We start from the raw sequence: 17,435 nt of genomic DNA on the forward strand, positions 1-17,435 counted from the left end.
TATTCTCATAATCAAATAATCGACTTACTTATAATCTTTCCAAAAAAGCATGTTTTTTTTAACCCTAACTATGTTGTAAATCGACCAAGTACATTGAGGAACTTTGAGGATTTTTTGGGAAAGTTGTAAAATTTACAACTTGTAAATAAGTTGAAGTGTCGACTGATCGAATCAAATTATTTAACAGGAAAGTTAAAATGCCTACCAATACAGTAATATCCCGATTTTATCACCCCCCTGGTGAATTTTGGGGTGATAAAACAGGGTATGTGACAAAATTGGAAAAAAATATTTTCATTTTTTTTAAATTCATTCCACAAATATGAATCATTTTATGCCTTGGAAAGGCCAAATGCGTGAACGGTACCCGTTATTTCTTGTCGAAATTGCTTACAGAATATTTCCCAGGTACTCAGAAGTCGTTCGTAATAAACTACAGGCGGTGAAAGTTATTTCATGAAAATCAATGTTATTTTTGGTATTATTTACGAAAATAAAAAGAATGACAAATTTTTTTGGGGTGACAAAATCGGGTCGAAAACGTGATAAAATCGGGACGTGATAAAATCGGGTCGAAAACGTGATAAAATCGGGGGTAGACAAAATCGGGGGTAGACAAAATCGGGGAGTGACAAAATCGGGTCAACACTGTATGATGATCAAAGTTTTCCATGTTAAACTGTAATTTTGTAGATTCGTTAACACCAATTTATGCTTCAGCATTATTCAAGTCCCTAATTTATTTTAATTTGAAATAATAAACCATTACTTCCATCGAAGACACTGTGAGAATTTAAGAAAAAATACGTAGATGCACTAAAACATTATTATTACACGGGATTGAACTAAAATTTGTATATTTCTGTTACCACAACCCTACTCCTAACATCTTCCTATCTATTTCATAAAACTCAATTAGTTGTCTTATTATTGCCGGGCTTAGTTTACGTAATGCTGTCTTCCTGGGTATCTTGCTTTTGCGGTCCCTGGGCTTGATATAATTGGCATCAGTCAATGAAACTCCACGGCTGTTCAAAAGTCCATACAACGAACTCACTGTGTTGGGATCGTCCAAGTTCACAATGTATTGATACTCGGTGTGGCATGGTTGACAAATTTTTGCAACTGGGTAGTATAGTTCCCGATATTCAGTTAATGCCGCTTGATTGGTTTGGTTGAGAAGAAAACCTGCAAAGCAAAAGTGGTGGAATTAAATGCAATAGAACGCACTCGCCCTATTATATTTGTAAGACTTGCCAACAAAGCGTTCGAATGATAACGATCCGCGAGGAAGCTGCAAAGGACAAAAGTATTATTCATTTGATAAACTATGATTAATATTGTTCTACTAAATGCAGCTGATGACGCACTACAGCGAGTAGCCTTTCTGCGGATTCATCGTTCTTTTGTACGACAGTCCTATAGAACTCCAGCAATCGATCCAAGGGGTTGGTAAGCACAAGGACATTCACTTGAACGAAGTCCGGTCTGGTAGTATCTGTTTGTGACTTCAAGGTAAATGTGTGATTAACAGGACAAAAAGCGAGCTTTACGGATGGAAAGAGTAGACTTCGAGGCATCCATTCACTTATATCTTGATCACACAAATCTCGGTTGATTGAATATAGTTCTTGGTTGTTATCTTCTGGCTTTGGATCAATCCATTCATAGTTTATAAAGTATAAAAGTAGGAGAACTGAAGTCGTAGTGAACACACTGAATAACCAAAGAAATTTATGCAAATGCAACCGCGAATACATTTTACCATTCTGAACGATGGCTTCTCTAAGAATGTGTACATTCGGATTTTTTTTTTCGATCAATGGTTCAACTCATCTGTGTTCGGGTAAACCAGCGAGCTGAAAACCATTTGTTCAAATAAAAAAAATGTATACTTAAGCTGTTTCCTAAGTATGAAACAATCATTTCAATTTTACAACCAAACTCGTTCGAATGTGTTGGTCTAGGTAATTCGAGCCTACGCTGGTGACTTGGAGTTAAGCTTTATAAATTCGTATGTGCGAAAATGAAGAATATTTTAAGAGCTAATTAAAAGTGAAAAAAAAAATGTTATGATTAGTTTGAATAGGCTTTGGTTGGTTAAGAGTAGCTTTCGCGTACCTACACTGAAAATGTATTGAAGGGAAATCGGTTCAGCAACTTTATTACCATTAAATGTAAATTGGTTCATATTGCAACTAATATTGAACTCAATCATGATTGAATACGATTGGAATCGATGTTGTGTTGAAGTAAGTAGTAGACACCGACTTGTAAATGCAAGGCACCGAATCGAACTAAATGGCATTTCCTAAAAACTGACATGGAATGGAACCTCAATTGAAATTATTGAAATTTGTGAGAAATCTTCTTGAATTCAAACTGAGTTGAAACTGAAGCTGCTCGAATAATATCCGATTGAATTACAATATAAGTTAGAACCAGATTTGAACTAGACTGTAACTATATTAAGGCTTAACTGATAAGGATTTATTCAAAGGTAAATTGCATTTCTCAACCACAATTGAATTAGGGGAAACCGCCGAATGTTGAACGGATAATTTTGTCGCCTATTATTAAACTTCCATAAGAAATGCACGTGCGTTCATCAATAGGTGGAAAAATTAGCCGTTCAACATTTGGCGATTTACCCTAGGTCTCAATTAGAGTTGAAAATGAAGTTAAAACTTTTACTTCCGGTTATCGTGGTGATTTTATCGAAGGTTTTGCTTTTTTCTGCGTTTCTCATTTTTAAAACATTTCCATCTCACTGTTTAACCAAAGTTTAAATGACGAATTTGAATATCAATTATTTACCTATTGTTCATTATATTTTTAGATGGCGGCCCCAAAGTACGATCCTGGATAAATGGTTCAGCAGATCATCAATCAACGCTGTCCAGGCCTCGTTCGGCCGAAGTAATAACTGCTAACGGGCACAATGGAACAATTCCAAATGGTCGACCTCATAATGGTATCAACGGTATGAATGGCATTAACGGTATCAATTGCATGAACGGCATAAACGGAATAAACGGAGGACCCAATGGAGTTGTCACGCGAGGACCTGGAGGATTGCACGAAGATCTTGAGTTCCCTCCTTCCACGAGAACCCTCTCGAAAAAGAAGCAGATTGTTTGGATGAGACCACATGTAAAATCAATATGAAGTGTTCAGTTGTACCTTTGCTACAATTTTCTCATTTTTAGGATATGTGCGGACGGCCTATGTTCCGACTTTCCCCACCGGGCTTACCCTTGTCGGCACGAGAGCTTCCAGAACCAGTCGGCCCTGGTGATCCCAGTCTGACGGCGGCTTTGGGATGTCTATCGCAACTCCCCCGGCTTCTGGAACGAGTCGTGCCACCAGAACAGACATTCGATACCTCCAACGGATACTGTGGAATGTTCAAGTGAGTAAACCCTAGCGGCCTTTCCGTTACGTTAATATTTATACGTACAATATTTCATCAAATGCAATTTATTGTTGCCCTAATCGATACAAACTGGTTGGAATTTGAGTCATAGCACTCGACTTCTGGAATATCTGTTGCTCCCGCATGAAAACCAACCCGAAATGATACATCGAAATCGAAACCAGCGGGACCGCTCATTAGTGTATGCAAATCCGTTCCAACTGTATGTGAAACTCGAATTTGTCGCACAATCTATTATTTATGTGAGGTTACCCGAGGTTCCCATTGACCACTCACTTTTCCCATCAAAAGTACCCGGCAGCTGCGGTTGCAATCGCTTGCTTTATTGCTCACAACACTGAGGACACCCTACGGGCTTTCTCGATGGCGGCATCGCAATCGGGCCCCAAATGGGATTGTATGAATGACTTCACTGACACCTATTTGTCGCAATTCAATACGCTAATGGCGCCAATAAATTCGCTCCGGTCCGGTGTCAATAGGTTGTGAGAGCAAACGCCGATCGGGACGCCTACGCGCTCCACTGGACAAGCTAATTTCTGGTTTATAGCATCGTTTAACCCTTTGCAGTTTGGGTACGATGTGATAGTTAAATAACATTTGTTTAGTTTTCGTATCTTTTTGGAACAATTATTTCAAAATCATTCAATATTTGAAATAATCAACTATTTTATTTGTATCTCAAAGACTATAATATAAATCTTTGAATATCTTTTGACCTTCATCATCCGGACGGATCAAAATATTTTAATGTGTCTAAATAGTTTGAATGAGATAGATTGGCATGCATCGCATTTTTTAGTTAGGGGAAGTGACGGCTTTGGCAGGTTTTGTTCTATTATTGGCAGGGGGGTTGTTGTCGACCGAATTTTATGAAATTTGGCCACAATATTCTTTGATATGCAAAGAATGTTTGGGCCAGCCCTGTCGTCGTAAAATATGAGCTACTTAGTCGCCTATTTTTAAAGGGGGCGCTAGTACAACAAGGTGGTTATGAGGGCGCATATTTAAAACTACGAATTTCAGTGAAACTTTGAACTGAAAGTTCGGTTCGTTGAATTGCAAATCTTCCAACCTCATTGGGAGCACACGGATCCTCGTCGAAGTGCTGAAAGACAGCAGATTCGGCATCGTAGCGTTGCAGGAGGAGTGTTAGAAGGGATCAATAATGGTGTGAACGTTTACAGGTAATCATACCTTAGTAATCATACCTAGTTGGTTCGGCGAAGAGTGCATACAGATTCGGAAGAAGAAGGGCGCAGTGTGGACAGTCGCGCTGCAGCAAAGAACCCAGAGGAAGGTAGAACGCAATAGACGGAAACGGAGACAGCAGACCCACCCCTTCCATGAGAAGCAAAGCTGCCTGGGAGAAGTAGAGTGCGAGGAGATGGAACAGTACCGTTAAAAAACGCCAGTGTCCACTGTGCAGGGATAAGGATGAGAGCCTCCTTGCATATGAACATATGGCGATCGAAAGGTGGAAAATTTAATGGCACTGAGAACATAAGCAGTGAGAGGCAAGTCAAGGCAGTGAGGCTGTAGGCAGCAGAAGAGATGACTACGTCAGTTCAGCGGACGATGGAAACTAACCAACCCGCACATTGAGTGAAGTCAAATATACCGTCCACCACCGTCGTCCAATGTGCGCGGTGTGAACAATGAATGGTTCTCCCAACAGCTGGTACAATTTGTGGTTCATACCCTTTTACATGTACAGACAACAGTCATAGATGTATACACTTTGTAGCCTCCGCGGATGGTATAAGCACTTTCTTCCCCGCAAGAATAACCACAAGGCCACATGGAGATCACCTAATCAAGAAACGGAAAACCAAATCGACAGCAAATTCTTCTCTGATATCACGAGCGTCCGCACTTACTGCAGTGCGAATATTGAATCCAACGACTGGGCGGCTACAATACGGTAGACTGGCCCAAGATTACGCGCAGCAGCTGGAAGTGGCACTCCCAACGGAAGAGCAGCTAAGCGCAGCGTCTCTTGAAGATGGCTGGAAAGATATTCGATCCACCATTGGAAGCACCGCAACCGCTGCACTAGGCACGGTGTCCCCGGACCAGAGAACGACTGTTATGTTATGTTTCAGCGAATGTGAGCAGTTAGTTGAGTAGAAGAATGCAGCATGAGTGAGATTGCTGCAACACCTCGATTTTTCGGAAGAAAAAGCGCCAACAGGAAGATCGAGACCGTCAAGAGACGGAGCAACTGTACCGCGCTAATAACGCACGAAAGTTCTATGAAAAGTAAAACCGTTCACGTAAGGGCCTCGTGCCACAGCCCGATATGTGTAAGAACATGAACGTGAACCTTCTTACGAACGAGCGTGAGGTGATCCAAAGGTGGCGGCAGCACTACGAAGAGCACCTGAATGGCGATGTGGCAGGCAACGGTGGCGGTATGGTAATGAACCTGGGCACGCGCGCAGGACATACGACTTTTGGCTCCAAATCTTCAGGAAATCCAGGAGGAGATCGGCCGGCTGAAAAAACAACAAAGCCCCAGTAATTGACCAGCTACCAGGGGAGCTGCTTAAACACGGTGGTGAGGCACTGGCTACAGCGCTGCAGTGGGTAATTTCCAAGGTTTGGGAGGATGAGGCTCTGCCGCAGGAGTGGATGGAAGGTGTCGTGTCTCCCATCTACAAAAGGGCGATAAGCTGGATTGTAGCAACTACCGCGCAATCACATTGCTGAACGTCTCCTACAAGGTACTCTCCCAAATTTTATGCCGCCGACTAAAACCAATTGCAAGACAGTTCGTGGGGCAGTACCAGGCGGGATTTATGGGTGAACGCTCTACCACAGATCAGGTATTCGCCGTACGTCAGGTATTGCAGAAATGCCAAGAATACAACCTGCCCACTAGATCTGTTTCAAAAAGTTTCCTAAAATCGACCGGTCTACTGGTATTCACAATTCTTATGCTAAGATAGACTTCTGGTGAAAATTTCAGTTCAATTGGTTGGAATTTAGATGCGCTTCAAATCGATTTAGTGTTTTTGGCATAATTATGCCCCTAAAAAAATATAACTCTGAGTGCAAGAGTAAACTCAAAATTTTTGGCCGGGCCGCTGAATAAAATCATAAAGCTATTTTCAATTCGTTATACTCGTTATACACATTTTTCTGTTAACGCTTACTATATAATGTCGACAAATGCGTACTTATTTTTCTTTTATAATAGGGGGAATGACGGGGGTTTTTTATGACTGATTATGCTCAAATTTGGCTTAAACATTCTTTGCATATCAAAAAATAATGTGGCCAAATTTCATAAAATTTGGTCGACAAAAACCCCCTGACAATAATAGAACAAAACCTGCCAAAGCCGTTTTTTTCCTACGTCTTCAGTGGCTTGTTAGAAATATCTAACAGAAAACGAAAAGTATCTTTAACTATTCTGTCCTATTTTTTTACAAAAGTTATCCGACTCAATGTTTAAATAGAGTGTAAATGTAATCAGATATGTATCAGATCAGTATAACTTTGTCAAAAAGGCAAACCGTGGCGATTCGTAGGGCCCTTGTGAAGTATTTTTTGAACGTCTTTCGTCCCTTCGAAACGCGCAGAGGGTTACGGCAAGGTGATGGTCGTTCGTGTCTGCTATTCAACATCGCTTTGGAGGGAGTAATACGAATGGCAGGGGTTGACACGAGTGGTACGATTTTCACGAAGTCCGTCCAGTTATTTGGTTTCGCCGACGACATAGATATCATGGCACGTAACTCTGAGAGGATGGAGGAAGCCTACATCAGACTGAAAAGCGAAGCTAAACGAATTGGACTAGTCATCAACACGTCGAAGACGAAGTACATGATAGGAAGAGGCTCCAGAGAGGTCAATGTAAACCACCCATCACGAGTTTCTATCGGTCTATCGGTGATGAAATCGAGGTGGTTGAAGATTTCGTGTACTTAGGCTCACTAGTGGCCCCCGTTAACGATACAAGCAGAGAAATTCGGAGACGCATCATGGCAGGAAATCGTACGTACTTTGGACTCCGCAAAACGCTAAGATCGAATAAAGTTCGCCGCCGTATAAAACTGACTATCTACAAAACGCTTATTAGACCGGTAGTTCTCTATGAACACAAGACCAGGACAATGCTCGAAGAGGAGCAACGCGCACTGGGAGTTTTCGAAAGGAAAGAGCTGCGTACCATCTATGGCGGGGTTCAGATGGTGGACGGTACGTGGAGGAGGCGAATGAATCACGAATTGCACCAGCTGTTGATAGAACCATCCATCATTCACACCGTGAAAATCGGAAGACTGTGGTGATCCGACGGGAACAAGAAGGCGAGGTGCACAGCGGGCAAGGTGGATAGATCAGGTGGGAAAGATTTGCCGACCCTCCGCAGACTGCGTGGTTGCGCGACGTACAGCCATGGACCGAACTGAATGGAGAAGACTTTGTGGACTACACAGGCCACTCCGGCAGGGGAAGAAGGCGGAACAGTAAAACCCTACCCCGATATGTGTGACATCTGGATTTGGTTCTAAATGTAAACAACAGTGTTAATTAACTACTACCAAAAGATATTTTTCGTTACAAGATAAAGATTGTCGCTTCAATTCCATTTGTTCTGCTGTCCCAAACATGTGTGGTACCAATCTGTCAAATCGTATGTATTTTTCCTTCATTGACATTTAGCACCTATCTTCGCCAGCAAAAGATGTTCCGAACAGCGACGACAGCGACAATCTTGGTCTTGTAACTAAAATATCTTTTCTACCACCTTTTTAGGCATAATTTTTTTCGATATCTTATTAAAACCAAACACTCAATCATGCAACTATATAACGATGTGGTATGCTTGAGATACCTGCTTGATTATAGCGACTAGGGAAAGAATTTATTTTCAGTATATTCATTTTATTTGGTCTACATCTAAACAGATAACACTGTATCAACAATTTGACGCCACAATACACGGTTCGAGGCCGCAACTCTCCATCCTCGAATACGCCCCACGCTCGCCAAGTCGTTTTGCACCTGGTCTGCCCATCTCGTGCGCTGCGCTCCACGCCGTCTCTTACATGCCGGATCGGAAGCGAACACCATCTTTGCAGGGTTGCTGTCCGCCATTCTTGCAACATGTCCTGCCCATCGTACCCTTCCAGCTTTAGCTACCTTCTGAATACTGGGTTCGCCGTAGAGCTGGGCGAGCTCGTGGTTCATTCTTCGCCGCCACACACCGTCTTCTTGCACACCGCCAAAGATGGTCCTAAGCACCCGTCTCTCGAATATTCCGAGTGCTTGCAAGTCCTCCTCGAGCATTGTCCATGTTTTATGTCCGTAGAGGACAACAGGTCTTATTAACTTCTTGTACATGACACATTTGGTGCGGTGGCGAATCTTTTTGATCGCAGTTTCTTCTGAACCCGCAGTAGGCCCGACTTCCACAAATGATGCGCTTTCGTATTTCACGACTAACATTGTTATCAGCCGTTATCAAGGATCCGAGGTAGACGAATTCCTCGACCACCTCGAAGGTATCCCCGTCTATCGTAACACTGCTTCCCAGGCGGGCCCTGTCGCGCTCGGTTCCGCCCACAAGCATGTACTTTGTCTGCATGTGTACAGTTCTGCCACCTTTGCAAATGTTCGGCCGACAATGTCCATGTCATCCGCGAAACAAATAAATTAACTGCATCTGTTGAAAACCCGGCTCTCCGCATGACACCAAAGTTGAACAACAGGCAGTAAAGTCCATCACCTTGTCTTAGTCCCCGGCGTGATTTGAACGAACTGGAGTGTTCGCCCGAAATCTTCACACAGTTTTGCACACCATCCACCGTTGCTTTGGTCTGGTAAGCTTCCCAGGGAAGCTGTGTTCGTCCATAATTTTCCATAGCTTTACGCGGTCTATACTGTCATATGCCGCCTTTAAATCAACGAACAACGTTGGGACCTGGTATTCACGACATTTTTATAGGATTTGCCGTACAGTAAAGATCTGGTCCGTTGTCGAGCAGCCGTCAACTAAGCCGGCTTGATAACTTCCCACGAACTCATTCACTAATGGTGACAGACGACGGAAAAAGATCTGGGATAACACTTTGTAGGCGGCATTAAGGATGGTGATCGGTCGAAAGTTCTCACACTCCAGCTTGCCGCCTTTCTTGTAGATGGGGCATATAACCCCTTCCTTCCACTCCTCCGGTAGCTGTTCAGTTTCCCAGATTCTGATTATCAATTTGTGCAGGCGAGTGGCTAGCTTTTCCGGGCCGATCTTGATGAGCTCAGCTCCGATACCATCCTTACCAGCTGCTTTATTGGTCTTTAGCTGTTGGATGGCATCCTTAACTTCCCTCAAGGGGGCTGGTTGGCTTCCATCGTCCGCTGAACTGACGTAGTCATCTCCTCCGTTGCCTTGACTTTCACTTCACTCAAATGTTTTTCGTAGTGCTGCTTCAACCTTTCGATCACCACACGTTCGTCCGTCAAGATGCTCCCATCCTTATCCCTTCACATTTCGGCTCGCGGCACGAAGCCTTTGCGGGATGCGTTGAGTTCTATCAGAACTTGCGTGTTTCTTGAGAACGGCACAGCTATTCCATCTCCTCGCACTGCGCCTATAACAGGCGGCGTTTCTTCTCCTGAAAAAGACGGGTCTGCTGTCTCCGATTCCGTCTATAACGTTCCACTTTCTGCCGGGTACCTTGCTGCAGCGCGACTAGCTAAATCCTAGTTGTTCTATATATAAAAAAATAAATAAACAAGCCGTTCCCGTTACCCACTTTACCCCACCTGTTCACTTTACCATCGTTACCCCTTCTCTCTGTGCAATATGTACAATGTTGCAGGAAGTTTTTAATGCTACCCAATGCTATTTTAATTTCAACAGCACTTCTCAGAGCTTTTTGTACCTATTGATCCCGTTACATGTGCCTCCGTTTTACGTTGGAGCCATTTGCAAAAGAAAAATTCCGCCAAGCGGTGGTGATCCTGCAAGCAGAGTGTGCCGCATTTGACAGGTCTCCTGCTCGTTTGGAACACAATTTTATATGGGAATGACAGATGAATTTTGTTCCAATTCTGACAGTATCGTCGCCACTCTTAATTACATACACTCTGCCTGCAAGGACACCGTTCTGGAAACCTTCAGAAGGTCTCGTTTCCACGTTGCTATACCTTGAGCATTAACAAAAAAGGATGGTAGGGTAACCGGCGGTAATGTTGGCCCTGGATGTAACATTGGCTCATCACGCAAATTAATAAATATTTCAGCGATAATACATCGATTTGTAGGGAGATATTAACCACTGCTTCTAAAGAAAAGTGTATCAAACATATATCTGCTTCATAACTCTAGATTTATACACTTCTCAAACAATTACAAGCAATTATCTTGCGTAAAAAATCACTTTGACTCGGTTTTTTAGCAGCCATGTTTCGTTGACTTATGCAGGCTGGCTGTACTAGAGTTTTTCTTTTGCCCAATAAAAGAGTTTTCTGAATGAACATACCTGCTTTCGCACACCAGATGAATGGATAACAACCACACTATGTCAGCTATCATTTTTATTTCACAATTTCCATTAGTATAGCGACATAATTAAACAAAACTTTTTTGGACAATACTGGGGGCACCCGTAGCCAAATGGTGGCATGTGCTTTCGATTTGTAGCACTACGTTAGTATAGGTGAAACTCTGAAATCAAAACATTCTCACCAATAACCCGTACTGGAGAAAATAACCGAAAGCTGCAGATAGAATATCCGATGCTTGCGATTAGGTTGCTAAGAATTTTTGTTAAAACAGGTTAATCCACTCAGCGGTTGAGTTTCATTCGCAAATTACATAACGCTAAACTCGCTAAACCCACATCAAGCCTCTAGTAATGCTTCATGTATGGTAGGGTTCTGAAATTTATAAAGTCCTTAACGCTCAGACAAGTACCCTCCCACAACCTGAAACATCATGTAGTTTGTAAATGGGCCCTCATGATGCTTTTCTCGAATCACGATATAATCGCTTTCATTCGCAGAACATACCAAAAATAATTGCCTACCTTACGGCTTCCAAACACGATTCAAGCATCAACCTTTCGTGGTTCGATACACCATTTTCTTCATAATTTCGCAAATAAATGATTCAATTAGTGTAAGAATATTTAGTTTTATCATCTTTCGCACGAATCCTACAAACATTTTCTCATTTAATAATGGAAAGATACAATGGATCGTATGTTTCATTAGATAAACTTTCAACGTCATTTCATGTGAATAATTTCAAGTCAAATTATTTGACAAATACCTTCATCATAATTTAGATTTATTATTGCTTGCAAAAAGTATTTTGATCTGTAAAATGATACCGAAAAAGTATTCTTTCAACTCGGGAAGTTGAAACACGTGAGAGTTTTGAGAGGATTCACAACAGCTGATCGATATAGAGAGGAGTGGAATCAAACGCACGTACCAATCATAAAACTTCAATGCAGGCAGAGTTAAAAACAAGCATCCAATAATTTTATTTATGAATAATTGTGTAATAATATCAGGTAGTTGGCACAGTTATAACTGTTTATGCACAGTACAAAGCAAGGAATTGCCTAGAATAAGTTTTACAATTGGCTTTCTTTAGTAGTGCGTTATGCATCATCCCCACCTAAAGCGTTGTTTACGTTTTGGAAAAAAGTTTCTTGGAGAGTATCGCAAAAGCGAGAGCAACACAACTGCCATGGTTTCAACTAGCAGTAAATCTCAAAATTATGCGGTGGTCAATAATTAACGTATGCAATTTGTTTGAAGGTACAACATGAGGGCTAGAACATGTAGCCTTTATGCAAGTGCAGTTTTTAATACAGTTTTCATTTTTTTAAACTTCTACACTTGCAAATATGGCAAATATGGTCAGATTTTCTGGATATGATACACTGCGCGGCGTTTGTAATGTTCCCAAATGGGTACTTGCACAAAACTTCACGCGGCGAATGACTGTCGAAAGGTACGGCCGCGCCAAACGATACACCGCAATGCTATTCACCCATAAGAATCAAGTAAACGGGGTGCAAAAAGCGCGGCGGTACCTTTCATGAAGGGTTCGCCGCGTGAAATTTTGAGAAAATCAGGCAATATTTGGGAAATAAACGATTCATATAATAGTATTTTCGTTAGCATGTCCTTGGTAAGCGTGCTATTGGGGGAATCTGAAACGCACTCTCACAGTCAGTGTGGTAGTATTTTACATGCAACCAATTAGAATTCACGCTCAATAAGATGATTTGATTCTCTCTATTTGTTTGCATGCTGCCTTTATTTAACGCAAGCAAAATGACTGGTACTATAAACAGCAACCCATCTTTATCTCTCGTATGTTCGAAATCAACACTCACTCGTCCCAAGTGGGCTGAAAAATTATCCACCTGATAGGGACAAGGATGCCGAACTTTTGTCCATTTCTCTCGAGACTTTCGCTGGTTTAAATGAGATATTGCGGACATTCATCGTCGTTTTTTGCTATTTGGCGTCAAAACCAAATGTAAGCAAGCTGACTGGTGGAATAATTCTGGTTGGAAATGCAATATATGAAGATTTTTAACGATAAATGTGCTCAACCGTAGCATAATGGGCCAAGGTTTGAGCCGTTACCCCTAGAATCTTTGAATTCTCCATTTCCTCTCAATAATTCTCCTCATATTGAATTGAGCAATCAGTTCGATTACTCATAATAAAATAAAGCAAAAGGGGTCTAGCTCTAGCCTAAGAGATTTGATTCATGCGACGAATCAAATAATCCTGCCAATTGTGGTATCTGCGCTGTTGAGTTTTTAGCTTTTTTTTGTGTAACCTTCGGGGCCCAAGGTTTCATTTCAGATTGCCAGGAAGGGTAACTGCTGTATTTTGCTGGTATCTTTTACTCGCGAAAATCAATGTTTCTCCTATTAGTCGCAAGTTTTATTACTGCGCATCTGGTGCGCTGCATAGCGCATCTGGTTGCAAACAATATGTACTACATGCGCAATGATGCGCTATAAGTTGAAAGCGAATAAAATCAGTTTTCGCGAGATCGAAATGGATCAATCAAGGTATCTCATTTAGCACTCTCCGCATCAAAACAACGGCGGCACTGTATACGCATATGTCTACGGTGGCACGATCTGTTCATTTCATAGCGGCGGTTTTTGTGGTCCATTCTAATTTCAACTGAAACAATAATAACAATGAATCAACAATTTGACACCACAATAGTAGCAATAGTGAAATGCAGGTGCTAGGAGATCCATTGTTGGTTAATTTACCATTCACATAATAATTTTATCTCATGAAATGCCCGTTATGTGTAAACAAAACTATGTTGATTAACTTAAGCGTGCAAACGAACCACCCGCTCAGAGTCTTCGTGCGGTTCGTGTTGCCTTCCACGGCGGGTAAATCGAAGCAAAATGACTGGTACTATAAACAGCAACCCATCTTTATCTCTCGTTTGTTCAAAATCAACAATCACTCGTCCAAAGTGGGCTGAAAAAACATCAAGCTGATAGGGATAATGATGTCGACAATTTGTCCATTTCGCATAAGACTTTCGCTGGTTTAAATGAAATATTTCGGACATTCATCGTCGTTTTTTGCTGTTTGGCGTCAAAACCAAAAGTAATCTGGTGGAAGAATTCTGGTTTAAACTGCAATAGATGAAGATTTTAACGATAAATGTGCTCAACCGTATCATAATGGGCCAAGGTTTGAGCCGTTACCCTAGAATCTTTGAATTCTCCATTTCCTCTCAATAATTCTCCTCATATTGAATTGAGCAATCAGTTCGATTACTCATAATAAAATAAAGCAAAGGGGTCTAGCTCTAGCCTAAGAGATTTGATTCATGCGACGAATCAAATAATCCTGCCAATTGTGGTATCTGCGCTGTTGAGTTTTTAGCTTTTTTTGTGTAACCTTCGGGGCCCAAGGTTTCATTTCAGATTGCCAGGAAGGGTAACTGCTGTATTTTGCTGGTATCTTTTACTCGCGAAAATCAATGTTTCTCCTATTAGTCGCAAGTTTTATTACTGCGCATCTGGTGCGCTGCATAGCGCATCTGATTGCAAACAATATGTACTACATGCGCAATGATGCGCTATAAGTTGAAAGCGAATAAAATCAGTTTTCGCGAGATCGAAATGGATCAATCAAGGTATCTCATTTAGCACTCTCCGCATCAAAACAACGGCGGCACTGTATACGCATATGTATATATATGTGGCACGATCTGTTCATTTCATAGCGGCGGTTTTGTGGTCCATTCTAATTTCAACTGAAACAATAATAACAATGAATCAACAATTTGACACCACAATAGTAGCAATAGTGAAATGCAGGTGCTAGGAGATCCATTGTTGGTTAATTTACCATTCACATAATAATTTTATCTCATGAAATGCCCGTTATGTGTAAACAAAACTATGTTGATTAACTTAAGCGTGCAAACGAACCACCCGCTCAGAGTCTTCGTGCGGTTCGTGTTGCCTTCCACGGCGGGTAAATCGAATGGAACAGTTCAAGTCTTGTCAACACGGTCGTCGGTCGGGCGTGCGGTTCGCGTTGTTTGTAACTATTTCGTGATAGTTTTGAAGAAAAACAGAAATAACAGTTACATCAGCTGAATATAGACTGTTTTTCTTCTTTAGTAGTGTTCAATTGAATTTATCGCGCAAGTGACGGTAGTTGCGGTCGTGTGGTGGGCTTTTTTTTCAGTGAATTGGGGTTTATTGAATTTATATGTGCACTTCGTTTTGCTGCGGAAAGAAGAAATGTGAAGAAAGTGTTATTTAAATCCTGAATCAGGATTTCATAAAGTGAAAGTGAAAGAAGATTAGTAAGGCTAATTGTGGTGGTGTGGTGTAGCAGTATGGTGTGATTGTACCGTATGGTACCACATGGATTACTGCATGATGAAGACCTGTGCGCCGCTGCGTCATGCCGCCGCCGCAGTCGGTGATTTTCTCACGTCGCCGCCGCCGTTGAAAATTAATCGGCGAGCCACCGCATGAATATTTTTCACCACGCCGATGGCTATTGAACGAGTATTAAACCAGTAAGTTAACGAGTTTCGTACTGAACATTTCTACTGGTTCATCCTATAGGAAATACATATTTTCAGTCAATTTCATATTCTTCTTTTTCATTGGTGTTGTCTTATGACAAGTAATTTAATTTGGAAACTCGAAAAGATTCTTTTTTTTAAGGAACTCCATTTCAAAATACTTCTTTTAGTAATTCCGTCGAGAATATAGAAGCCTATCGAGAAATCCGCCCGAAGTTATTTCAAGAATTTATTTAAAAAAAATCTAATTCGAAACAGGAAATTTTTTTCGAATTTCTTTTAGAAATACTTCAATTCTTTCAGATTTTTTTCGGTAACTTTTCCATGATGTCCAATGGGAAATTAATCAGAAATTTCGTCAAAAATTCCCAGCTGGATATAAGATATTTCATGAGACGTTTCGCGGCGGCCCGATTACATGTAATTTAATGTTTTGTTTTGGTATAATTCTGCGTGAACATCTAGTTATGTCCAAACACAAAATAATTTTTCTAACTTTTAATTTGTTTTAATAATGTTTTCTTCAGCATTTTATGCTAAGAATGCAATAGTATGAATAATCTAGCAACACGTATTGGAAATGGTATGAAAAGCTTTGTTCTTAAGCTCTAGAAACCAAAAAAAACTAGGTAGAAGTGATGATCCGACCCATTGGAATGTTCAGCGTGAATTAACCAAACAAACGGGCTCCCACTATTTGCCAAAGTACATAAGCACGAGAGAAACAGCTGTTTCAATCTGTCTCATAAAATGCCTTATAAATTACAGAAGAGTTTTCATGTGGATTCCAGAAAATTTTTTTAAGAAGTATTAAGGAAAATTTCCGAAGGTATTACTGACAAATTTGAAAACGATTTTCCAGGTGGATTCTTGGACGAATGTTTCGGAAACTACGTGGAGGTATTTTCTGGAGAAATTCGCAATTGAATTTCCGTAAGCATTCTCAGAAAAAAATCTGGAGAAATTTCCGGGCGTGGAAATTCTATGTGATATTCAAAAGGAGTTTTGTGGAAATTCTCGAAGTAATTCATGAAAAGTACTTGGAGGAATTCCAATGAGAATTTCAGAAAAAAGTCCTTGAGAAAAATTCTTCAGTTTTTTATTATTGATTAACCTTTATCAATAATAAATGGCATTATTGAAAGCAAGTTTTAAAAAAAAAAATCGAAGTATGTTGTGAATCTGTAAGGATGCATATTTTTTTGCCGTGTCAATTTTTTCTCTAAACTGTGAAAATAAATTTGAAAAAACGCTCGCTAAAAAGTAAATTCAAGCACGTAAGACCAAAGGCCTCTTATGGATGATCGGAATGGAAAATTGAGAGCCTTTCCAGATGTTCTACTCAACCAGACAAGTTCACGCCCCTATTGGAATCTGTTGCCCATTGTTTATGGCATCGCCCGTCGGGACTAACAACAACGTTTAGCGGACAGATTGCATGACTGCATTATCGCTAAGGTTTTGTCATCTACCTTCCCAATGCATACCGATAAGGACCAAGTAGTAAGTTCACACCGTTTAGGTAACCTTTCAACATGTTTACTACTTGCATTCATGTATCCATGCAGTGTGGATCGATCTTCGTTTCTAGTTCTTAGGAAAACAAGATCTGTTCAAAGCTTCTATTATTTTATTCAGCATCCCAGTCGCAACTACTCATAATTATATTAGTGTACACATATTACACAGTGAAAATCTACAACATGAACAATAGTATAATAGTTCTCGGATAGCCGGATCAGTTCTTTTTGTGTGGTATTGGGCGTATTTCTTATGTAGCGTAATAAGTAATAACGGGACCACCGCAACCATAAGAATAAGGGAGACAAGCTTTTGAGTGAATCAATAACTATTTTGCATTGATTAGTTTGAGAAGAATTTAAAGATACCAAATTATATTTGATTTCATTGCGGCAAAAAAAATATTTGTATAGT

General features: G+C 40.8%; 2 protein-coding genes across 6 annotated transcripts in view; one reads left to right on the plus strand and one right to left on the minus strand.

The window, feature by feature from the left end:
* The window catches only part of LOC134227175 (calpain-11-like), a 346,875-nt gene that overhangs the window by 228,753 nt on the left and 100,687 nt on the right, over positions 1 to 17,435 (plus strand). For all 4 annotated transcript variants that reach the window (XM_062708489.1, XM_062708490.1, XM_062708491.1 and 1 more), the window contains 2 exons: positions 2,840 to 3,153; positions 3,210 to 3,412. In XM_062708489.1, coding sequence (XP_062564473.1) covers positions 2,840 to 3,153; positions 3,210 to 3,412 — 517 coding nt within the window. The remainder of the gene's footprint in view (positions 1 to 2,839; positions 3,154 to 3,209; positions 3,413 to 17,435) is intronic.
* Positions 793 to 1,747, minus strand: LOC134224189 (uncharacterized). 2 transcript variants are annotated; one of them, XM_062703476.1, is made up of 3 exons: positions 1,371 to 1,747; positions 1,258 to 1,294; positions 793 to 1,188 (listed from the first exon to the last, which is right to left on the minus strand). In XM_062703476.1, the coding sequence occupies exons 1-3, from the start codon at positions 1,578 to 1,580 to the stop codon at positions 866 to 868; spliced, it is 570 nt and encodes a 189-aa protein (XP_062559460.1). In that variant the 5' UTR covers positions 1,581 to 1,747; the 3' UTR covers positions 793 to 865. The 2 variants fall into 2 exon arrangements, with proteins under 2 accessions (XP_062559460.1, XP_062559459.1); XM_062703475.1 differs by having other exon boundaries at positions 1,350 to 1,747.

Source organism: Armigeres subalbatus, chromosome 3, assembly GCF_024139115.2.
Source record: "Armigeres subalbatus isolate Guangzhou_Male chromosome 3, GZ_Asu_2, whole genome shotgun sequence".
Classification (NCBI taxonomy): Eukaryota; Metazoa; Arthropoda; class Insecta; order Diptera; family Culicidae; genus Armigeres; species Armigeres subalbatus.